Source organism: Hyla sarda, chromosome 6 (assembly GCF_029499605.1).
Source record: "Hyla sarda isolate aHylSar1 chromosome 6, aHylSar1.hap1, whole genome shotgun sequence".
Classification (NCBI taxonomy): Eukaryota; Metazoa; Chordata; class Amphibia; order Anura; family Hylidae; genus Hyla; species Hyla sarda.
The window spans coordinates 71,965,433-71,987,734 of NC_079194.1; the positions used below are offsets into that span (position 1 = coordinate 71,965,433).

The window sequence follows — 22,302 nt, forward strand, 5'->3', positions numbered from 1 at the left end:
TTTTTTACACTCGCATGTTCTTGTAGACCCAGTTTTTGAATTTTTACAAGGGGTAAAAGGTGAGAAATTCCCCCCTAAATTGTTAACCCAATTTCTCTTGAGTAAGGAAATACCTCATATGTGGATGTAAAGTGGTCTGTGGGTGCACTAGAGGGCTCAGAAGGGAAGGAGCGACAATTGGATTTTGGAAGCCTCTATGGTGCCAGAACAGCAAAAAAAAATAAAAAAATAAACACAAGGCATACTATTTTGGAAACCACACCCCTAAAGGAACGTAGCAAGGGGCACAGTGAGCCTTTACATCTCACAGGTGTTTGCTGACTTTTCGTTAAAGACGGATGTGTAAATACATTTTGTTTCCCCACTAAAATGCATTTTTTTCCCCAAATTTTACATTTTTACAAGGGGTTATAGGAGAAAATGCCCCCCAAAATGGAACCCCATTTCTTCTGAGTATGAAAATACCCCATGTGTGGACTGAAAGTGCTCTGCTGGCGCACTACAATGCTCAGAAGAGAAGGAGCACCATTGGGCTTTTGGAGAGAGAATTTGTTTGGAATGGAAGTCGGTGGCCATGGTGCCAGAACAGTGGACCCCCCCACATATGACCCCATTTTGGACATTACACCCCTCACGGAATTTAATAAGGAGTGCAGGGAGCATTTATACCCCACTGGCGTTTGACAGATCTTTGGAACAGTGGGTTGTGCAAATGAAAAATTTCATTTTTCATTTTCACTGACCACTGTTCCAAAAATCTGTAAGAAACGTGTGGGGTGTAAATGCTCACTGCACCCATTATTACATTACATGAGGGGTGTAGTTTCCAAAATTGGGTCACATGTGGCGGGTCCACTGTTTTGGCACCATGGGGGCTTTGTAAACACACAATGGCCTTCAATTCCGGACAAATTCTCTCTCCAAAAGCCCAATGGTGCTCCTTTTCTTCTGAGCATTGTAGTGCGCCCGCAGAGCACTTTACATCCACATATGGGATATTTCCATACAAAGAAGAAATGGGGTTACAAAGTTTGTGGGGCTTTTTTTCTATTTTCCCTTGTGAAAATGAAAAATGTAGGGTAACGCCAGCATTTTAGTGAAAATAATTTTTTTCATTTTCACATCCAACTTTAACGAAAATTCGTCAAACACCTGTGGGGTGTTAAGGCTCACTATACCCCTTGTTACATTCCGTGAGGGGTGTAGTTTCCAAAATAGGGTCACACGTGGGTATTTATTTTTTTGTGTTTGTCAGAACCGCTGTAAAATCAGCCACCCCTGTGCAAATCACCAATTTAGGCCTCCAATGTAAATAGTGCGCTCTCACTCCTGAGCCTTATTGTGAGCCCGCAGAGCATTTTAGGTCCACATAATTTTTGTACTCAGGAGAAACTGTGTTACAAATTAAATTTTTTACAATAACATGCTGGTGTAGACTCCAACTTTACTTTTTCATAAGGGGTAAAAGGAGAAAAAGCCCACCAAAATGTGTTAGGCAATTTCTCCCGAGTACAGAAATACCCCATATGTGACACTAAACTGTTGCCTTGAAATACGACAGGTCTCCGAAATGAGAGAGCGCTATGTGCAAAATGTGAGGCCTACATTAGGGATTTGCATAGGATCTGGATTCAAGAATTACATTTGCCTCCAATACCAAGATAACCCTACGGCAGTGTTTCCCAAACAGGGTGCCTCCAGCTGTTGCAAGACTTCAAGCATGCCAGGACAGACAATGGCTGTCCAGCAATACTGGCAGTTGTTGTTTTGCAACAGTTTTGGAAACAGTGCCGTACCAGAAATTTTTCATTTTTATTTGGGGGGGGGGGGATGTATATATGTAATGTTTCACCCTTTATTTTATGTAGTGTAGTGTTTTTAGGGTACATTCACACGGACAGGGGTTTACAGTGAGTTTCCCGCTGGGAATTTGAGCTGCAGCGAAAATCTGCTGCAACTCAAACTTGCAGCGAGAAACTCATTGTAAACCCCCGTCCAAGTGAATGTACCCTGTACATTCACATTGGGGGGGGGGGGGGGCAAACCTCCAGCTGTTGCAAAGCTCCAACTCCCAGCATGCCCTTTGGCTGTCTGTGCATGCTGGGGGTTGTATTTATGCAACGGCTGGAGGCACACTGGTTGCAAAACACAGAGTTTGTTACCTAACTCAGTGTTTCGCAACAAGTGTGCCTCAAGCTGTTGCAAAACTACAACTCCCAGCATGTACGGTCTATCAGTGCATGCTTGGAGTTGTAGTTTGCGACAGCTGGAGGCACACTGGTTGCGAATCACTGAGTTAGGTAACACACTGTGTGTCGCAACATTTGCCTTCAGTGGTTGCAAAATTACAACTCTCAGCATGCATTGACAGCCGAAGGGCATGCTAGGAGCTGTAGTTATGCAACAGCTGGAGGCACACTTTTTCATAGAAAAACTGTGCCTCCAGCTGTTGCATAACTACAACCCCCAGCATGCACAAATTACCAAAGGGCATGCTAGGAATTTTAGTTGTGCCTTCTGCTCTTGAATAACCATTACTCCCAGCATGCCCATTTGTGCATGCTGGGAGTTGTTGCTAAGCAACAGCAGGAGGCCAGCCTTACCTTCTGCTACTGTGCTCTGTCCGCCTGCCTGCCTGCCTGCTGCCACCGCCGACACGCTCCTGGGGCCATGATCCCGCCATTGATGGCTGGGATCAGGGGCCCCCGTGCCAGGTAAAGACTCCCGGCACCCGCTCTCGCCCTCCAGAATAGGGGCGGAGCGGGTGCTGTTAGGGACAGCTGGAGTACTGTGCCACCTCATTCCTGCTGCTAAAGGATGATAGGTGCCGTCTCGGACAGCACTTTTCACCCTTTTTTTCCGGGTCGCTGGGGATCGGATTGACCCGGGATCGCCACAAATCGCTGGTCTGAATTGTCTTAGGGTTTGCACGGGGTGCTTGCTGAATGATTTCAGCAGGCATCCCGGTCCGATCCCTGCCCGGCGAGCGGCATGGACCGGAATTCCCACGGGCGTACGGGTGCGCCCTTGGTCCTTAAGTACCAAGACATCAGAGCATACATGTAGGCCCTTGGTCCTTAAGGGGTTAACATCAGTTGTCAGCCATGTGGGATTTTGTTCGAATCATCTATGTTTGTTGCCTATAGAAATAAATTTAGCAGTATAGCTATTCAGTGTAGATCTGAAGATCTCCCATTTACCCTCTTTATTAGTATTTGAAAACAGCTGTTCTCAGTCTATGTCCTGAAAAGTAGCCCTTTACCCAGGAAAATTGCCTAAATAATCGGAGGGGGAGGGGATTTTTCATTACAAATTCTGTGAAAAACTGCAAATTTGCATCCTGCTCACCAAGTGGGCAGGGCTTACCATAGAGGATCATTGTTTGGCACAAAGGGGGCATGGTCGCCCCATGTGCTGAACTTACAATTGTTACCTGCTAGTAGGTAAACATTTTATGTAAAATCCCCCCAGCATCACTTCTTATTGCATCCTTTACAAACTTGCCAATTATATGTGCCCAGCATGATATGTTTTTATTGATGGGATTTTTGATTTTTTTTTAATTAATTATATAATTTTATTTACTTAATAGCTATAAAAATTTACAGCTCTTGTACCTTCGATTCTGGATGTTCCACTGTCCTTGTATACAAGGTGCAAATGTGTACTGCCCTGTCAGCATGTAGCCTTCAAACCTCAAAGCAACTCCATAGTCTGGAGAGGGGACCTGTCATGATAATAGAAGAGCAAGTCACACGTCATGCTGTGCATAAAAGAGTAAAACAGCAGAGGGCCTGTAGTATAGCAGATAGTCTGACATTTTGCTCCTAGCTGTCATTCAGATGGCTGTATTAGATGCAAAGCTTTGGCTCTTGACTACTTGCACATGGCCATACTATATCTCTGTTTTCTAGGAAGCTGCAATAGAGCTTTGCTGGAGGAGCATGAGCCTCTACTGAACCTCCATATAGCACATAATCACATAATCCAAACAGCTATGCAGGTTTTTTTTAAATTATTTTTTTCCATAAAAGATTTTATAGGAGTACCCCGCCCCTAGACATCTTATCCCCTATCCGATCTTGGCTGCGGCACCCCAGACATCCAGTGCATATCGCTCCGTGCCGGATGACTGTCGATGTGGGGCAGATGCTTGTGACATCATGGCCACACCCCGTTCATAATGTCATGGCCATGCACCTTCAATGCAATTCTATGGGAGCCGTCACGCCCCCTCCCATAGACTTGCATTGAGGGGGCATGGCCATGGCGTCACAAGCGGGGCATGGCCGTGATGTCACAAGCCTCCTCATATACACAAACAAGTGGGCTCAGCTATAATAATTTATCAAGGGGTGCCACTGTGTATATCAATGCACATACACTACAACAGAAAAGAAAGAAGACACACCATGTAGCGCACACCCAATTCATATGGATAACCAAAATATTTTATTACAGATCTTCAAAAGAAATGCACATCAGACAGAACACTTCAAAACGTCTAAAAGGCACAAAGGCCGCTACACTACAACAGGGGGGGGCAAAGGACCCCTCCCAGGTCACCTGCTTTATCTCAACATATATAATTCCACGGAACAATAATCAACATACAACCTGTACATGAGTAACCAATGTAATGCTGGGAAAGTAAGGCTCAGGACAGCAGATGGAAGATAAACCAGGGCAAGTGCCCCCCTAGACCCCACACGTTACGTTGCCCGTCAGCAACTTCCTTAGGGTTGTTCCGGCGCTGCACCCAACACTCTAAACGAACGCCCCAGCAGTGGGACCCCTGCAATCAGACATCTTATTCCCTATCCTTTGGATAGGGGATAAGATGTCTAGGGGCGGAGTACCCCTTTAAAGAATGGAATAGAATATATTTTATTATCAGGAATGAAGGTTGAATTCCCCTTCCAATAGTGTAGTGAATGCCGCCATTTAAGGAATCTGTATTACCTATATATACTTTCCTGGTTTCATTTTTGGAACATTATTATAGGGGCTGCCATCTTGCCTGAGCTGTCTTTAACAGCATTTAGTAATTTATCAGCAATTAGTGCTTTACAGCAGGACCCATGGACATAGGCTACAATAGACTGAAGCTGTCCCATTTACATGAATTTCTGATCCTACTGGACATTCTCTGTGACCTTTTCAGAGGTCATTCTACAGGGAGGGGGAGGCTGAGCTCTGCTGTGAATGGTTGTGGATCCAGTGTTATCTCCACTGGTGTCACCTTTCACTGTACTCCTGTGCGAGAAATGATCTGTACAGTAAAAAAAAAAGTCTCAGCTTAGTTTTAGCCCTAGTGGCCAGAATGAAAACAGCTCAAGATTTCAATAAGCATAGATAGTAAAATGCAAAATTAGGGGGAAAAAAAATCACCAAAGATTCTTTAAAGATTCTTTATTTAAACAATGCATCATTTTTTCAATGACACATTTCCTTTTAAAGAGTATTTATTCTGTTGTTACAATTTTTTTTTTTATATTTGGTTTGAATACCCCTTCAAATATGCCAAATAATGTAACCAGAAGCAAAAATAATAGGTCACTATTTGTAAAAAGTCTTTTACTCACTGTTATGTTCCAGGTGCAATATGGATATGGTGGATAGTAGAAGGGATAGTATGGTGTCCTCAGGTGGCCCTGGACATGGAATCCTTTCTTCAGTACAATGCTTTCTTTACAGGCTGATAATAAAAAAGACTGTGAATTTCCCATTACAGAACAGAAGTATATCCATCAATGTAAAAAATACTTTGTTTAGTGATATAATCAGGTTAGAGTAATGAAATCAAGAGTTTGTCTGTAAATAAATCTCATGTTACTGCCTCTGGTAATATCACTATATAGTTATTAAATAGGAGAAGAGGAGGTGGAGAGAGGGTAATGGAGAAATAATGTGGTCTGCGCCTTTGGCGAATGCTTTAGTATAACTAAAAACTAAAACAGCTCTGTAAATGTTAATAAAAGGAAGACTTCTGTTTTGTTTGTACAAATCTTATTGCAGGCCTGAGTCTCCATGGTTACAGACTACAAAGAAGCTCTATGTGTAGTCAGATTTTTCAATCATGTGTAAATAGCCTGGAGTACTCCTTTTAATTGTCCTATGTAAGTGATCAGCCAAAAAACAAACAAACATTGGTCACACACACATCTCCCTGTGTAAATAGAAGGTGGCTGACAATGAATGATCCAGGGATCATTTGTTCGGCCCTGGGAGCTAAATCATTGAGTGTTAAAGGGGTATTCCGGGCAAAAACGTTTTATCCCCTATCCAAAGGATAGGGGATAAGATGTCTGATCACGGGGGACCCGCTGCTGAGACCCCCCCCCCTCCCCCACGATCTCCCTGCAGCACCCGTCACGCCCCCTCCCATAGACATGAATGGAGGGGGCGAGGCGTGACGTCACGTCCCCAGTCCCGGAAACCCGAAGGTTTCCAAAACTGGAGATTCAACACCCGCATAGAATGTGGATGCTGCAGGGAGATCGCGGGGGGTCTCAGCAGTGGGCCCCCCACGATCAGACATCTTATCCTTTGGATAGGGGATAAAATGTTTTTGCCCAGAATACCCCTTTTAAAGGTTGCTAGATCTGCTAAAATATTTCCCCACATTAACTGTCATATGTAGCTACCAGGTATCAGGAAGCACATATCCCACCCAGGGTGACATCCATTAATAGTTAAAATCCCTGACAAGACTTATCTTGCTAAGTGATTTGGTAATTTCTCTTTTGGGGCCTGGATTTTAATGGGATGAAAGACAGGTTGGTAGCAAGGTCTTCCATCTCCTTTCTGGTCAGTCAAGTGTGGTAGCTTGGGGGTTTAGGGTATAGGTGGTGTAGCTGTGCAGTGATGAAAGGGTGTTGGATTAACCCTTAACTGTGGTGACGCCAGGGTGCGGGTTTCTCTCTGTATATATATCCTACCGCCACCCGTCCCAGGAACGATAGAGAGGAATAAAGGATTGTCCACAACCGGAATTTTAGTAAACTCAAGATAACTTTACTGCAGATTTTATGCAGGTTAAGCGTAGTAACAGTCTTTACAGAGGACTTTTAGGCTCCTCACAGGTTTGGTTGGGACCTTTTAGTGATGCTTGGTTACGCTGTTCCACTGAATTTAGGGGTTTTATTTAGGTTCAGTAGTCACGTAGGATTAGGATTGAGTTAGATTGAACTCACTGTTTTGTATTCGGCTGAAGTTAGCAGGGTTCAGGCCTAGATTTGTCTTGTAGATTTTCACAGAGCTCCGCTCGCTATCATATCCCGGGGGAAAGAAAGCGATGATTGGATAACAGCGCCCTTATATGGAAAGGGGAAGGCTCAAAGCTTATTGGTCCCCCAGACCTGTCAGTCCTAATACAAAGCATTGTGGTACATCACGTGACATGATCACCTGACCTGGAAGATCCTTAACCTTAGCAGAACAATATAATTATTAATCATGTGACCTAAGGTCCTGGAAGGAATATTTACACTATGCAATATACGAAATACACATAAAACCAAAGAAGGAAGAGGCGACTAGGGGTTATCCCACTAAGAGACTCCTATCAGGACGGAGGAACTCTGACTTTGGGGACCTACCTACAAGATTTTAGTGTGGCCCCGATCAGCACAGGTGCTGAAGAAATCTAGTTACTGGGTTTTAAAACTAGGAATAACTGCAAACCTCTGATGATAGTTTGTATCCAGGGAAATTGTGGCCTGTGACGTTTGTTGTCTTCTTTGTTGGGTGGCCAATAGTAAGCCATCTGTATAGATTGGATAGTTTTCTGTATAGTAAGAGTATGATTTATTTTGTGTTTTTATGCAATGTAAAGGCTGCATATTTAGTTTTTCTATTAAAAAATAAAAACAGGAGAGCTTTAAAGGGGTACTCCGGCCCTAAGACATCTTATTCCCTATCCAAAAGATAGGGGATAAGATGCCTGATCACGGGGGTCCCACTGCTGGGGACCCCCGTAATCTTTTATGCAGCACCCCGCTATCATCAGCCTCTGGAGTGAACATCGCTCCAGGTCTGATGAATCACGATCACAGGGCCGGAGTATCGTGATGTCACACTCCGCCCCCTCAATGCAAGCCTATGGGAGGGGGCATGGTGTCTGTCACGCCCCCTCCCATAGGCTTGCATCGAGGGGCGGAGCCTGATGTCACATGGGGCGGATTCTTCAGACCCGGAGCGATGTTCGCTCCAGAGGCTGATGATAACGGGGTGCTGCATGAAAGATTGCGGGGGTCCCCTGCGGCGGGACTCCCGCAATCAGGCATCTTATTTTCTATCCTTTGGATAGGGGATAAGATGTCTTATAGCCGGAGTACCCCTTTAAGCTTTAATTTTGTGTCCCTATCTGACTGCTATTTGCCTAGATATATGGAGCTAATCTCCCACAGTATGTTGGTTCAAAGTTGAAGTCTATTTTACAGTGCACAATGAATCAAGGACCCCTACACTTTAAAGGGGTTGTGCACTGCCCTGCCTTTCGGAGCTCCGCTCTCAGTGTCCGGAAGTTCATTACTCTGAACACTGTGTGCGGGCTTCCGTGTTCGCGGCCGCCCCCTCATGATGTCACGCCCGGCCCCTCGTGACGTCACGCCCGCCCCCTCAACCAAAGTCTATGGGAAGGGGGCGTAACAGCGGTCGCGCCCCCTTCCCATAGACTTTCGTTGAGGGGGCGGGCGTGACGTCACGAGGGGCCAGGGGCGTGACATCACGAGGGGGCGGCCGCAAACACGGAAGCCCGCACACAGTGTTCAGAGTAATGAACTTCCGGACACTGAGAGCGGAGCTCCGAATGGCAGGGCAGCGCACAACCCCTTTAAGCTATTATTGTCTAAACCTGCCAATTTCAGCAAAACCAGCCAACCTAATGTGTATGGGGGTGTCTTATTTGTCCCCCAAAAGCAGATATTAGGGGAAATAAGGATTGATCATATTAAATTGGACTTTAGCCAGGGGGATGCAAATAAATCATAGGGCCAAATAAAGCAAAAAATAACTCCGTCCCTAAAGTGGCAACATTTCATAGGTGCAATGTAAGTGCCACAAGCAGTTCACTATTGTCCCCCTTCCTCAAAAGGCACCATAGCCCAGGCTCTCTGGTATGGTAGTTACACCATTGACTCAATTACTCCAACAGGAAACAACATACATTAATGCTCCGACACCAGTATTGCCACACTATGGATATTAGCAACAGATTTCCCTATTTATACACTATGTAAAAAGATCATTGTCTTAAGGTTTTGGCACTTCTTGTTGGATTTTCACCCAGAATCAGAAACTTTAATAAGCCTATATACGAAGGAAACTTGACCATGGCTCTATAGATGTGTTGACCTACACTTGGGCATTGACATACAGTACATTTAGTTGGTGATGCATGACTAGCACATCTTAATTCTATAAAGTAATTTACTAAATATGCGTCCTTGTTGAAATGGCAAAGCTGGCAATATTTAATGGCTATGCTCATGAATGTATAAAACCTTGTGATGTTGTCTCCCATTGTGGCCATTATAAACTAAGGTGCATAAACTATTTATAACCTCAATGAATGTTAGCGCAGATTCATCACAACTGACAAGAATGTCTCTCAAATACCATTTCATGTTCCTCAGCCATTACATAGAGGTGCAAGGTCATGGTGTGTTGTTCTGCATTGAATTCCTTGCACACATCAATTACATTCTACAGTTCAGTGTATGAATAGAAGTCATTGCCTAAGGTCCCATATTTTACTGCTTTCCAGGAACTGTGCTTAGAATTTCTTATACATAGAAATGTTATTTTATGAAGGCTAACCAATGGCAGAATAATAAAAAGTATCAGCTAGAAATCCTGCACTTTTTATTCAGCAGAGTTTCCAATTTAACAAAGCCAATTGGAATTACATGCAAATTATTCAGTGCCTAATATGTCAGCTTTAAAGGGGTATTCCAGGCAAAACCTTTTTTCTATATATCAACTGGCTCTGGAAAGTTAAACAAATTTGTAAATTACTTCTATAAAAAAATCTTAATCCTTCCAATAGTTATTAAGTTTTCTGTCTAACTGCTCAATGAGGATATCACATCCCCGGAGCTTTGCATGATGGGAGAATATCCCCATAGGAACTGCACAGCTCCTGGGACGTGAGTCATCAGAGAGCAGTTAGACAGAAAAAACTTCAGAAGCTAATAACTATTGGAAGGATTAAGAATTTTTAATAGAAGTAATTTACAAATCTAGAACAAAAAGGGGAAAGTCTCAGCTCACCTGGGGCGTGCACGGCTACCTCCAGACGTATGTAGAAAAAAGTAGAAAAACGCCAGCACGGCTGAATAAAATCTTCAAAACTTTATTCACGAATCCTCGTTAAAAACCTTCATGGTGGCAGAAAGACATGGACACATACAAAAATTGAAAATATTGCATAGAAAAACGGACCGTTTTTCTATGTGCAATATTTTCAACGAGGATTCGTGAATAAAGTTTTGAAGATTTTATTCAGCCGTGCTGGCATTTTTCTACTTTTTTCTAATTTACAAATCTGTTTAACTTTCCGCAGCCAGTTGATATATAAAAAAAAGTTTTGGCGTGGAATACCCCTTTAATAGGCTCTTATCTAAGGGGAGTGTGGACGCTTAGTATTTTGGCTGCTTGGCCACTGCACAACATGTAGTTTATGCATTTATAGCACTTTCTATTACTTAGACATAGACTAGACAGTCTAAACATGCATGCTATTTCGTTCTGACGCACTGACCTCTGTCATAATATTGGTGCGCTACACACAAATGAAGCTCCGCCCATTTTTGTTCTGCTGGATTTATTATGAGGCACACGTCTATTAGTAAATACTGAAGCTCTGTGGCTGTCATTGTGCCCGTTGGTGTAAATTTCTGTGGCTTTAGGTGTCGGACAAGGAACGAGTGCCTCCACAATTCCTCCTCTTCCTGCAAGACCCCGAGCCCGAGCCCCCTTCCAGACTTTTTCATACCTTGGTGCGAGCAGCATGAATCCTTTAAAGTCACACATTTTTGAGCAGAAACATATGCCATTTCTGCAGAAAAATGTGTGACTTCAGAGGAAATGTGCCGATGGCACAGCTTGATAAATGTCCTACTTTTAAGGGTTTCTTATAGTGAGTATTGTGAATGTTACTTTTATATAGGGCATTGTAGTGGGTAGTGTAAATGCACAACAAGAAAAGACAGTAGCCAGCACTCACCATCCGGGGGTCCTTTATTGCTTGAAGCGGTGCTTATACATGCAGACAGCGGGCAGGTATGTGGAGGACGGGGGTATCAGGACAGCACTGTTTCGCGCTTCCTTGCACTTCCACGAGCTGATCTTGCTCGTGGAAGCACAAGGAAGTGCGAAACAGTGCTGTCCTGATACCCCCATCCTCCACATACCTGCCCGCTGTCTGTATGTATAAGCACCGCTTCAAGCAATAAAGGACCCCCGGATGGTGAGTGCTGGCTACTGTCTTTTCTTATTGTGCATTTACCGTATATTTACCTGTTGGACCACTGTGCACTACCGGAACCAGGGGAGGTGCAAGGAGTCTGTTGACTATCAGTCCAGGGATATTGCTGGGACTACTAGTGGTGGAGTTGCCGGTGTACACTTGTCTCATTGAACTCACCGTAGTGGGTAGTGTGTCAAGTATTATTATGACAGTTCTTCATGGGATTATTGTGGCTGTCATTTTTATGGATTTGTATGGTGGGCAAGGTAGCAGGCACTGTTACATGTAAACTGTCTGGCATTGTTATAAGGACATTATTCAGCATAAGGGGCTTTTATTGGGGGGGCCATCTCCTGCCTGTTTGCCTCAGCCAGAGGTGGTCAGAAGCAGCCGAAGTTGGGAAGATATGCAATTTGTGTAACTCCCATTTCCTTTTATGGGAGTTGTACAACCGGTGTAGGACTGATAGGTATGCTGTTTATGTAACTTTCAGTTACCCGAAGTAGCCTTTAGAGCGTAACTCTTATTTAAGTCAATTAACTCCCACTTTAGTTGCTCCCGGCTCTTATAACTGCCACTGGCTGCCAAGACGATGAACTGGGACCACTCCTTTAACTGCCCTGTGACAAACAAACATAAATCCAATAGAAATCTAATAATTTTCAATCACAGTTCCCAGACCCAGCAATGCTGCTTGCCTGTGATACATTAGAACATATCTGAGAACTCATAAATTGTAGCAACCAACCAGGATCCAGATCTCATTTTTCTCGAAGATGGAACAGTCTCATGACTGCTTTCTGCAGGCCACTTCTCTTCTTATTGCTCCATTTTTCATAAATTTCCCAGGCTGCCCTGGAGCTTTCCTTTGCATAAAATAATCTATTAATGATATTTTGTGTGGTACGGGAGGGGTGTTTAGATGTGGCCTTCACAGAGCATCTGTTTACCACATGCAAATGAGAGCATGATGAATTTTAGATATGCCTTCCAGGGTTTTAATTGTGAATTCACATTCTCTACCCCCTGTATTCTGAAGGATCATCCTTCTGCTGCATTGGGGACGTTGACACTTCAGTCATCATTACATTCCCTTCCTTCTACTCCTCTTAGTTATTCTAGATTTCCCCTGCAACTCAGTGGCAATTTCCCAGTGTAAAGTACAGTGACCCCCCGACCTACGATGGCCCCGACATACGATCATTTCAACATACGATGGCCTCTCAGAGGCCATCGCATGTTGAAGGTAGCATCAACACACAATGCTTTTGTATGTCGGGGCCATCGCATAAACGGCTATCCGGCAGCGCAGACTGCTTCAGCTGCCACAGGATAGCCGTTTACGGTGCCCCGTGTGGTCCGCTGACAATCACTTACCTGTCCTCAGGGCTTCGGCGCGTCCTCTTCTGGATCCCCTGCATCGTCGGCGCTCTCCATCGTCGTCATCACGTCGCTGCGCACGCCGTCCCATCATCCAATAGGAGCGGCGTGCGTAACGACGTGATGGCGGTAACGGAGAGCGAGGATGCTGGGGAAGCAAAGGCCTTGCCGGAGCATCGAGGTCACCCCAGGGACACGGCGACAGCGATAGAGGGCGACATTCAGGGCAGCGGTGACGAGCGGTGACGGTCCGGAGGGGCGGAGACACGTGAGTATAACCTCCAATACCAGTAGTCTTCAACCTGCGGACCTCCAGATGTTGCAAAACTACAACTCCCAGCATGCCCGGACAGCCAACGGCTGTCCGGGCATGCTGGGTGTTGTAGTTTTGCAACATCTGGAGGTCCGCAGGTTGTAGACCACTGTCCTATATTTTACATTGCACGGATTCCTCAAGATACGATGGTTTCAACAAACGATTGTCCATTTGGAACGGATTACCATCGTATGCTGAGGAACCACTGTAATATTTGCCCTCATCTTCCTCCCACCAGTTCATACTCCCTGGTCTTCCTCACTTGTGATAGGCAGTGGCAGCACCGTGAGCATAAATGGATCATAGTAGCTGTACATTCCCTGCTTCCAGACAACCAGCATCGTGCTCCCAGAAGACAACACTTCAGACACGGGCTCCTGACGACTGCAGCCGTAGTGTCTGTAAGAGAAGAGTAGAGGACCATATGTTACAATTCCCTATTTGACATCACACCAGGGCCTAACACTGTCGTACCAATGCCAAAATAACACATATATTTCTAAAGAATCATCATACTCATATAACTATAAATACAATTATACACAAAGAAATGTAAATATAAATGATATGTGGACACAATATGTTTAATTATTAATCTGCATAGTATTCAGTTATACAATTTATTTTTATTTAACCTCCTGATGAATGGCCCAAAAATATTTTTACGTGTTCTTTATTTTATTGTTTTAACTTTTTGTTTTTCCTTTTTTTTTTTTTTTTACCATAATTTTTTTAATTCAGTGTATTAAAACCAATTGAAAACAACAGGGACAACAGATACAAAATCACAACATTAAACAAACAAAAATAATTCCTGTTACATATCAAAATTATCTTTGGTATAGGACCATCATAATCCTACTCAGATTCAGAATATGGAGGAAGCATCCATAAAAATGTACCTTTATAAATTCCACTGGTCAGCCTATTCTTATAAACTACCTTTATAAATTAGAGTCATTTAACCCTATTTTTTCACCGACATGGATGGTACCCTGGAAAGCATCTATTTCATAGCAACAACCTCATGAGCTACAGAGAAAAAGCTCCTTGGGAACAGTGACCAATCTTAAAAAAGTCTTCCAGGAAAACCTACTTATTAACCCTATAATTCCCAATGCATTCAAACAACAAATGCAGGCATACTAACCACACCTGCTCCTCCGGTCTCCAATCCTGTGTAATTTTTCTGCCTTCCGGTGATGTCCTGCTCCCCTGCTCAAGGGGAACAAAAAATTCTCTGTCTGAGTTTAGTATCAACAGTTCTGTGGTAAACTTCAGAAGAGGAAGATTTAAGGTGGCCATACATTTTCAAGTTATCTTCCCCCTTATACATGAATGTTCGGCAATGGCCAAACGTTCATGTGTTGTCTATGGGGAGAGGTAAGCTGCAGCCAGGCAGCTCTGGTACAAATGAGTCTGGTACAAATGAGTCCAGCATGCCTGACCCTTCTCTCCACCAACATCATCTGTTGGAGAGTCAGGAAGCTGCCATATATCTTGTATAGTCTGCCAAACCTGCCAGTAGCAGAAAGTTAAGCCAACGCCAACTTTAGCATAAGGTGTATAGATCCCTTTAGGGGTAGGGGTATTTCTGACTGCCTCAAAATGAGTGGTCAGAGTACCCAGGCAGTAGGAAAAGCTAATTAAATGCTTTGCTACCTATTTAGAGGTAAAAACAGTAGTAAAATTGTGATCCCACTGTAAAGAGCTCTAGGCAGACCACATATGAAGACCTCACCTACAAAAAGATAATGATGAAATAGAATGCATCCCAAAAGGGTGGAAGGTCTTACAGGGTTGTCTCATTTGGCTGATTACCGCTCTCTGCTGTTGCCGTCTGCTCACACCTAGATTGCTGGTGTATGGGCTGGGATCAAAGGCAGGTCTTTTGCTTATGTGTCTGACAGCTCCTAAGCTAAAGCACTATCCCTGCAGCTGTCAGATATATTAAATGGGCTGAGATAAGCCCGAACAGGGAGCCATAGAGACATGATTAAGAAGATGGGGATACCCCTTTTGAGCATATAACATCAAAAAAGATTTAAAGCGTGCCTCCAAAGTTTAACTTCTGCTCCTTCTTCAGATGGGACGTGGAACGACACAGTTATCAAGGCAACTTTAGGAAGCCTTAGGAAGGTTCCGTGCCCAGGATTATTTCTGAATAATTGGATTTGTGCATGGAATTTATCAATGCTTATACCGGAAAACTGGTGTACAAGTCAAAATGTTTACACAATGCTCGCAAGCTTTCACACATTTTTAAAGCAAGATGGTGCTCAAAAAGCGACTGTTTTATGCCAGAAATTTGAGGTTAGTTAAGGGGAAAGGTCAGACGTCATGTCAAAAATATAATTTTACTAAAGGAGTAAGTAGTAAAGGCTCCAGCATATGTGGTTGGTAAATCCACAGTGAGTGATTATAATTGGCCTGTGGTGAACATATATCTATCCTAAAAATAACAAGGACAGACTAGATGGACCAGTATTTGTTTTTTTTTTCCTAGCAAGCTTTTATGTTTCTAATAACAACAAAGGATACAATTGAGGGAATGGCACAGTCATGTTTGTTGCAGAAGGCACTACAATACCTTGTGCAATCCTTGGGCCTATTTTATTGTGTCCAGTAGGGGGAGCAAGAGTGTCACCTTTCGAGTTCACTGTTGCTACATGGTAAACATCACGTACTGTTACTGGGGCCGCCACATATGAAACCTTGTCCTGTAATAGTCATGAATATCATTAAAGACAGAAAAAGAGGGAAGAGGAAATTCTGAGTGAAGTAAAGAGTGAGTAAGGTTTAGTCGTATGCAGTTTGTCAATCACAATTATCTTATTATTCTATTAGAAATTAGTTTTATTAGATTATTAGATATGTTTTGTCCTCCATGAGGAGATTTATGGGGATACAAATAAACATTAAGCAATAGTGATCAGGGCAGTGTTTCCAGGCCAGTGTGCCTCCAGCTGTTGCAAAGCTACAACTCCCAGCATGCCCAGACAGTAAAAGGCTCCGGGCATGCTGGGAGTTATAGTTTTGCAACAGCTGGAGGCACACTGGTCTGGAAACACTGGTTTAAGGTGCTATCTGGTCAGTTCATAGCTAGGGCTATACAATATCAAGTATCAGCTGGGTGGAGATCCATGTTATCTCTTTAAAAAAAACATGTTAAGGCTAAGTTTCTACTTTTTTTTCTTAACTGCCAATTCTGCCGCATGGCGTTTTTTCGGCCAAAAAACGATGCAGCCAGATGTTAGCTGTAAATCAATGAGAAATCGCAAAATAATTTTTCCACTTGGTGTTTTTCATAATACTTTTGGTGTTTTTCACTCTTTTTGAGTGTTTTTCAGCTCCTTGGCGGTTTTGCAAAGTCGCAGCATGTTGAGCGAATGGCGTTTTTTCCCCCTGAAATTGTGGCGTTATTCTCCCATAGAAGTCAATGGGAGTAAAAAAAAATGCCAAGAAAAACACCATGTGGGTTTTAACTTTGGTATTTTTTCAGGCATTTTTTATTCTCTTTTGGACAAAAAAGTGATCGAGATACCTTTTTTAATAAAATTTCGTAGGGTACCATTAAAAAAAAAATATAATAAAAAAGATACAGTAGTGATGGAAAAAATTGTATTTAACAAAATTTATCTTTTTTATAACAACATTTTTATTAATTTTTAAACAGGGATCAATTTATGTGGGCGGGCAGGGCACTAAAAATATAGCACACAATAATAAAAATGTAGTGTGTGTGTTTTTCACTTTTTATTCTTTATTTTTTAGGTAGTACTACTACTCCCAGCATGGAACACACACTGTTCCATGATGGGAGTAGTAGTACCTGTACTAATTGACAGATCACCTCGGGTCCGTTGCAATCCTTCTGTATAATGTATAGATATGGGCGGCCGCTCTTCCATGGTCCCCTGCACTGATGTATATATACACATTGTTATGATTCGGCAGGCTGGATGTGGATCCTCTGTGTCAGCAAGGGATTGGTGTGGACCGTGTCGGTGGACCGGTTCTAGGTTGCTACTGGTATTCACCAGAGCCCGTCACAAAGCGGGATGGTCTTGCTGCGGTGGTAGCAACCAGGTCGTATCCGCCGGCAACGGCTCAACCTCGCTGACTGCTGAGAAGGCGTAGGACAGAAGGACTAGACAGGCGAGGTCAGACGTAGCAGAAGGTCAGGGCAGACGGCAAGGTACGTAGTCAATGGTGATAGCAAGAGGTCTGGAACACAGGTTATGGCAAACACAGTAAACACTTTCTCAAGGCACAAGGGCAACAAGATCCGGCAAAGCAGGGAAGGGGAAGTGAGCTTATAGGGACGTGGAGCAGGTGGAAGCTAATTAGACTGATTGGGCCAGGCACCAATCATTGGTGCACTGGCCCTTTAAATCTTAGAGAGCTGGCGCGCGCGCACCCTAAGGAGCGGAGCCGTGCGTGCCAGGACGTGACAGCCGGGAACCGGGACAGGTGAGTGACTTGGGATGCGATTCGCGAGCGGGTGCGTCCCGCTATGCGAATTGCATCCCCGCCGGCAGTGTCAGTGCAGCGCTCCCGGTCAGCGGGTCTGACCGGGGCGCTGCAGAGCGAGGAACGCCGCGGATGCTCCGGGTGGGAGCAGGGACCCTGAGCGCGCGGCGTAACACACATATTCATATTTCCCGCAGAGAGCTGTGATTGGCCAGATGGTTCCAGCCAATCACAACTCTCTGTGGGAAATATGAATAGGTGTATATATACGTCAGTGCAGGAGACCATAGAAGAGCGGCTGGCCGCATCTATACATTATACAGGAGGATCACAGCGGGTGTCAGGAGTGACATCCGCTGTGATCTTTCCTTAACTGCAGGTACTACAGCTCCCAACATGGAGCAGAGCGTGCTCCATGATGGGAGTAGTAGTACCTGCAGTTAAGGAAAGATCACAGCAGAGGCCACTCCTGACATCTGCTGTGATCGTCCTATCTATTGCAGAGATATGGAGACTCTATACAGCGCTCACATCTCTGCACTGTTCTCCGGCCAGTGATATGAATAGAACATTACTCATTCATATTTCCCGGTGAGAGCTGTGATTAGCTGCAACCATCTGGCCAATCACCACTCTGGGCGGAAAATATGAATGAGTGATGTTCTATTCACATCATTGGCCGGAGTACAGAGCAGAGATGTGAGTGCTATATAGAGTCGCTCCACATCTCTGCTATATTATGGATGATCGCATTGGGCGATATGTCTATTAGTACAGGTACTACTACTCCCATCATGGAACAGTCTGTTCCATGCTTGGAATAGTAGTATTACCTAAAAAATTTCAAAAAAGAGAGGGAAAAAAGTGAACACACACACTTTATAAAAAATTTATTAAAATTTTGTTATAAAAAATATAAATTTTGTTAAATACATTTTTTTCCATCACTACTGCATCCTTTTTTTGGCACCCAACAAATTTTGGGTACCAAAAAAAATAAAACACCAAAGGGGCCAAAAATGCAATTTCCACACAAATGTAAAAACGCCAGAAAAAATGCCAGAAAAAACGCCAGACGCAGGAAATTGCACTGGCATTTTATCAGGCATTTTTTCTTGCTTTTTTTTTTTTCAAACCAAAAAACGCAGGACAAAAACCAAGTAGAAACTTAGCCTAAGTGTGCTTATTTTCTGTGATTTTGTAATAGCCAGATACACCGTACTATTATAATGTCATATAATTATTCTCTGTGTAAGCCTATCCCTAAAGGCTATGCCCATCTTTGCAACTAAGTTGTCTTTATTTCTATTCTTTCTATGTATTGCTTAGTTTCTCTTCTATAGCCTTTGCAGCATGTTTTATAAGCTCTCTTTGCTCTTTACACTTGTTCATATCGCATATGATTCTCTCCTAAGTGTTTTTCTATGTGTCCTCCCTTCCTATCTATTGCCTGTGTGAGCTGTCCTCCGAGGATTCTCTCCCCCCTGTCTACAATCTGAGCTGGTTGTTAACCCCTTCCCTTCTCCCTGCTTCTTTCTCTAACGGTGTCCATACAGTTTTAATAACTGACAGATAAACAGATGGGCCGACAGCTATTTCTCCTGATCTCCTCATACACATAAACGCTCTGCACAGCCTCATAACTCTCCCCTATCACCTGTTTTTCTCCTTATTTTTTTTGGCTCCCTTTCTTAGGAAATGTCTACTCTTCCAGCCCCCTATGTGGTTATGTATTATGCACTCTATTTTATATTTCAATGAGTCCAGTGGCAGGCATACCCAGGGCCGGATTATCATAGGAGCTCCTGCTCCAGGCCCCGCATGGCCAGGAAAGAAAGGGGCCCCTCTCTGTCTGCATCATGCAGGTCCTGGTCGTCAGTCACTAAAAAACAGGGATCTCCACACAGAACATAATGGTAGTGACCGCAATGCGACAGAATCTGGCGCACAACCTGACAAAACATGTCGGGTTTGCAATAGTAAATGAGTGCCATTGTGTAGAAACGAACCCACACAGCCAAAAACGTAGCAAAATTGCGTTATTTTGCTATATTTTCTTTATGAATTGAAAAATGTATTTTATTGTATGAGGGCAGGGCATCTATATGGGTGTAGGTGCGTGGGGGGCTCCATGAGTTGTCAGTCCACCCCTGCTAGCTGGCAACAAGTCTCAGTCAGAGGGGAGGGGGGACTGTCTTGGGGGTGTTTTTGGGGGCCCCATCATACTAAAGTGCTCCGTCTTCAAGGCAACCTTAATCTGGCCCTAGGTATACCGCTTCTGATCCCTGATATGAAAGTTTATGATTTCATCCATAAAGGTTGGTGACTATAAAGGTTGGTGGAGATCTTGTTCTTATTTGCAGTTGTTAAATATTTCCATTTAGTGTATGGTTGGTTACAGTAAGTGAACCTATGATCACCTCAGAATAAATAATGGGTGAATACATAGTGTACCAAACAGTGGTTGTCCATACAGTGGAGTGAGGAATGTCCAACCAAGTCATAAAGCCTTTTATAAAAGGGCCGACACTGCTGCTATAACAAGAATCAATTAGGGCTCATATACTCAATCAATCATGTGACCAGACCATACAAATGATCGCTGGATTGTTCATGTGGGCCTTTAAATTCATCATTGCTGGCTGCACATCACAGGTTTACGGCTCATAACAATAGTGTACATGACCGCATGAAAGATTCAGATCAGCCAATGTTTACTCATTCATCAGCTTACCCCTGGCCCTTTTAAATGGGCCGATTATTGGAATGAACATTCCTAGAAATGCTCATTCATTCACTGAATTCCCCATAGGAAAGGACTTTAGGTTTCATACTCTCCTTATACTTATCATGCTTTTCATTTGTAAAAAATAGACCACTATGACTTTAAAAGCTTGGTTTAGATAACATCACAGAAAATAAAGATGCAAAATATATAATGCAATTATTCTAAATGAATAAACTATATTCTATGAATATTCTACAGAGAAAACATTATGTATTGTATTGTATTTCTCCTCTAGTAATCACATGAAGGGGTGGATTACTGGAGACCAGAGAGATGAAAGGAAAAATAATAGTAATAATAGAACTAGTGGTAATAAAACATGCATTAACATGAGAGGAAAGCACTAGAAGTAGAAGCAACCACTTCACAGTATCATGGAAACACAGTTTTATCTTTGCTTTTTTGTGCTTGTAAACTTTCTAAAATTTCTATTTTACATCTTTAGTTTATTGTACTTTAACATTCTTATTGGAACAACATTATTTATAATTAATCTATGTCAAATGTTCCTTTTTTTTTAATTCAATTAAAAATTCAATTAAAATTAAGAAAAAAACCTTGAAAGTTCTCCATTTCTGGGAGCATGTGTCCAAAAATAGTGAAGAAATTGCTGTAGTAAACATAGATTTTTTTTCAAAAAGTTTTAAAAATTATCCTTTTTTTTGGCATCATGGCGGGTTGTGTAAGTGTAGGCCTGGCTGGTTGAAACAGTACATCCCGTTGGTGACGATTCATGACAGGTTGGAATAATGGATGTAAAAGTTTTGTCATCATGTATTCCAACGTGGAGATGGCACTGCTGCTGATTGCAGGGATAGTGCTATCCAGTATCTCTTTTCCTTATGTGCATAACATACCTGTCAGTGTCAGCAGACATTGGTTGACTGTAGCCAGAGGATAGCAGGCATTGGTGGACTAGTAATAGTTGTAGCCAGGCTTTGTAATGTCGCTCCTTGTGGTTATGTAGTCCTAATTAGTAAACTCGGGCCCTGGCAATGCCTTACTTTCTGTTTTAAGAGTTAAAAAAAGGATTGGTGTCTGGAAATTGTAAATAAGAAATCGCTTTTGTATGAAAAGCTGAAAAAATTATCCCTTTTTTGGGCTCAGAGGTTGTGTATGTGTTGGCCTGACTGATAGCATCATCAGCAAGGGTGGTGTTACGCCGAGCGCTCCGGGTCCCCGCTCCTCCCCGGAGCGCTCGCAACATCTTCGCTACGGCAGCGCCCCGGTCGGATCCACTGACCGGGTGCGCTGCGATACCGCCTCCAGTCGGGATGCGATTCGCGATGCGGGTGGCGCCCGCTCGCGATGCGCACCCCGGCTTCCGTACCTGACTCGCTCTCCCTCATTCCTGTCCCGGCGCGCGCGGCCCAGCTCCCTAGGGCGCGCGCGCGCCGGGTCTCTGCGATTTAAAGGGCCACTGCGCCACTGATTGGCGCAGTGGTTCCAATTAGTGTTTTCACCTGTGCACTCCCTATGTATACCTCACTTCCCCTGCACTCCCTTGCCGGATCTTGTTGCCCTTGTGCCTAGTGAAAGCGTTCCCTTGTGTGTTCCTAGCCTGTGTTCCAGACCTCCTGCCGTTGCCCCTGACTACGATCCTTGCTGCCTGCCCCGACCTTCTGCTACGTCCGACCTTGCTTCTGTCTACTCCCTTGTACCGCGCCTATCTTCAGCAGTCAGAGAGGTTGAGCCGTTGCTAGTGGATACGACCTGGTCACTACCGCCGCAGCAAGACCATCCCGCTTTGCGGCGGGCTCTGGTGAACACCAGTAGTGACTTAGAACCGGTCCACTAGCACGGTCCACGCCAATCCCTCTCTGGCACAGAGGATCCACCTCCTGCCAGCCGGCATCGTGACAGTAGATCCGG

General features: G+C 43.8%; 1 protein-coding gene across 5 annotated transcripts in view; it reads right to left on the reverse strand.

The window, feature by feature from the left end:
* Positions 1–22,302, reverse strand: part of TMPRSS6 (transmembrane serine protease 6) — a 133,913-nt gene that overhangs the window by 41,839 nt on the left and 69,772 nt on the right. For all 5 annotated transcript variants that reach the window (XM_056524118.1, XM_056524117.1, XM_056524121.1 and 2 more), the window contains 3 exons: positions 13,432–13,568; positions 5,586–5,698; positions 3,618–3,727 (listed from right to left, as the gene is read on the reverse strand). In XM_056524118.1, the coding sequence (XP_056380093.1) occupies positions 3,618–3,727; positions 5,586–5,698; positions 13,432–13,568 (360 nt within the window). The remainder of the gene's footprint in view (positions 1–3,617; positions 3,728–5,585; positions 5,699–13,431; positions 13,569–22,302) is intronic.